This window comes from Glycine soja, chromosome 7, assembly GCF_004193775.1.
Source record: "Glycine soja cultivar W05 chromosome 7, ASM419377v2, whole genome shotgun sequence".
NCBI classification, from domain to species: domain Eukaryota; kingdom Viridiplantae; phylum Streptophyta; class Magnoliopsida; order Fabales; family Fabaceae; genus Glycine; species Glycine soja.
The window spans coordinates 18343163-18346487 of NC_041008.1; the positions used below are offsets into that span (position 1 = coordinate 18343163).

At 33.8% G+C, this 3325-nt stretch overlaps 1 protein-coding gene across 1 annotated transcript; it reads left to right on the forward strand.

Moving 5' to 3' along the window:
• The first annotated feature begins 1405 nt into the window (after positions 1 to 1405).
• LOC114419074 (trihelix transcription factor GT-3b-like) lies at positions 1406 to 3031 on the forward strand. The gene is made up of 2 exons (XM_028384674.1): positions 1406 to 1888; positions 2303 to 3031. The coding sequence occupies exons 1-2, from the start codon at positions 1559 to 1561 to the stop codon at positions 2846 to 2848; spliced, it is 876 nt and encodes a 291-aa protein (XP_028240475.1). The 5' UTR covers positions 1406 to 1558; the 3' UTR covers positions 2849 to 3031.
• Positions 3032 to 3325: the final 294 nt, after the last annotated feature.

The following is a 3325-nucleotide window of genomic DNA, read 5'->3' on the forward strand; positions in this document are numbered from 1 at the left end:
ATGTGATAACCGCGGAAGGGTATTGTTTCTCTCTCTAAATTATCAAATGAGATAAATTTTAAATAAATATTTAAAAATATAGTATGTCATATATAGGACATAATACAGATGTCGTGTCGGTATCGAACAGACATTATACAAATACATGCGCCGGATATTGAACACGACAACAGACTGGAATGTCAATGTTTTACGGTGTGATAGAATATTTCATCACTTTTGAATTTAAAGTCTTAAATTATTTAAAATTTTTTTTTACTATTAACATTGTAAAAAATTTATGGCTTTTTAATTTAATTTTGAAGTCTTAAATTATTTATGATTTTAAAGTTGTAAATAATTTTATTTGAATTAATATTTTTATTTTTAGTTTTATTTAATATTTGTTATATTTTTGTATATTATTTTATTTAAAAAAAGAGAGTAATACTTTATTGCTTTAACTCTAACTTTTGGATTTTCGAAATGCATGCAGAAAAGTATGATAAATCTGGGGGTTACATCCTGGGTATTACGGTCGCGAAGCCTTTTCTATGTCGCCCTCCCACGAGCGGAGATAAAGAACGCGCAGAAAGTTAAATAAAGCATTACACAAAACACAATAAATAAAAGCTAATGAAAGCAAAATAAAGAAGCTTTAATCTTAATTTCTTTAAACATAATTAAATGCCTGATTGGATACTATAGTACCCGTTTTTTAGGCATAACTTTTTCAGCTCAGATTTATAAGAATGTGCGTTAAAATTGAATACTGTAAATAATAGTAATACTTAAAGGAATAAAATAAACAAGAATTTAAGAGATATACATGATAATAATATTATAGTAGAACTTAAAATTAATTATTAATTAATTTGTATGTATAAAAAGAAAGGGAAACTTGGTATTCGTGATGGTCGTAGAGGATAAATAAACATTAAAGAAGCCGCGGAGAGTGAGAGTTTTCGTGTCAGCGTGACGAGGATTTGACGCAATGGGAACGCAATAAAATAAAGAAAAAACAAATAAAGGAAGAAAGAGAGAGAGAGTTTCCGCGTAGAGAGATGAGACAGTGAGTTTATACTATCATTCAATATTTTTTTTTAAAAGAAACTTAGAAAAGGAAGAAAAATGAATTTTTTAAGCAATGCACACATAAGACACATAATTGATGGACTAATTTGTCGATGAAATGTCCATTTTCGCTTCACGAGTTGTTTTTGTGTCTAATATTTAGGGATAAATAACAAAACAAAGCAGATACTAGCTTTGATTTTTTAAAATTTAGTCATTAAAATTTCTTCCATGAAATTAAAGAAACACTTTGATTTGGACACCTAAGCCAAAAGAAAATCTCTCTCTTTTAATTTTTCTCTCTTCTTTATTACACATTTCACACCTGATGTTCACACCACACCCCATCTACATATATATTCTTCCTCTTTTTTTCTCTCTCATCTTTTGCCTCTCTCTCTCTCCTCCATAACCAAAATATCAAACACCCTTCAACCCCTTCTTCTCTTCTCTGTTGGATTTCAATCTCTCCCTCTCACTCTGATTTTTCCTTTTTCAATTTTCCATGGAGGGTCATCATCTCCATCACCATCACCGGCAACAACAACAACAACATCATCATCAACAACAACATCAACAACAACAGCATCATCACCACCCTCATCACAACATCACAACTAGTAACGTGGATGCCACGGATAGGTTCCCCCAATGGAGCATCCAGGAGACAAAAGAGTTCCTCATGATCCGTGCCGAGCTGGATCAGACTTTCATGGATACAAAGAGGAACAAACAGCTTTGGGAAGTCATCTCCACCCGGATGAAGGAAAAGGGTTTCCATAAAAGTGCAGAACAGTGCAAGTGCAAGTGGAAAAACCTCGTTACCCGCTATAAGGTACTATTTTTATTTTATTTTATAATATTCATCCATCCATTAGATATACATATATTTATTATATCATGTTAATCACATCAATCCCTATAAACTACTCATGTTTTTATTATTGATCACATATATATATTTTTTTACCTTTTCTATCCGGTCTCTGAATTATCATGTGTTCATGATTCTGGTGAGTATCTAATCTGAGACTATTACGTGTTTATGATCTTGGTCAATATCTATCTATTTATTGGAGTTTACAAGAATTTATAAGGAATAACATTAATTACAAGTATTATTAATATATATATATATATTTAATTAAAAAATGGATGTTATGGTGATGTGGTTTATATATTACTGTGAGCTTTGTTCATGGGTTTTATATAGTGATAGTACTAGTTTTGTTGTTGTTGAGATTTAAAGGGATGTGAAACGATGGAGCCAGAAGCGACGAGGCAGCAATTCCCGTTTTACAACGAGCTTCAAGCGATTTTCGCGGCGAGAATGCAGAGAATGTTGTGGGCGGAAGCAGAAGGAGGGTCCAACAAGAAGAAGGTGCACCTTTCCTCCGAGGACGAGGAAGAGGGCAATGAAGAGACAAGCGAGGGGGATCACAAGGGTAACATCACCAGCAAGAAAAAGAAGAAGGGCAAGATGGTAATTGGTGGAGGAGGGAGTGGTAACAACAACTTGGAGAGTTTGAAGGAGATCATGGATGAGTTCATGAGGCAGCAGATGCAAATGGAGGCACAGTGGATGGAAGCCTTTGAGGCAAGAGAGAATGAGAGGAGGCTGAAGGAGATGGAGTGGAGGCAAACCATGGAGGCTTTGGAGAATGAGAGGTTAATGATGGACCAAAGATGGAGGGAGAGGGAAGAACAAAGAAGGATTAGAGAAGAAGTTAGGGCTGATAAGAGAGATGCTCTAATCACTGCTCTTCTAAACAAGCTCAGAAGAGAAGAGATGTAGTTGCTAGTTTGTTTGGCTAGATAGATTCATAGCTACCTAGCTAGCTTGCTTTTATGTGTCTTTCTTCTTCTCATGAAGCAAAGCTTGATTTAAGAGGTTTGTTCTAACTTCAAAGAACTCCCCCAATTTATATATCTTGGTCAATATTAATATATATATACATACATACATAATTATGGTTCCTGTGTTTAGTTTTATAATATATCCCATGTTATGACCATATCTCTTCCTCTTGTTAAATTTACCTACTCAGGCTTCTATAGGGAAAGCGATAGAAATAAAAAAAAAAAAAGGAAGGAAAAAAACGCTTCTAGTATATTCTTTTTTCCCATCTTATTAATTGGCACTAGGCAAATAATTATGTGTTTCATTTTTTTTGTTTATCATTGAGAGAGGACCAATGTTGATCCTCAAATGAATGATAGCTTTCATAGAGATTCTATTGTGGTAGTAGGCAGTAGGTGTGGAGAGAGAGAA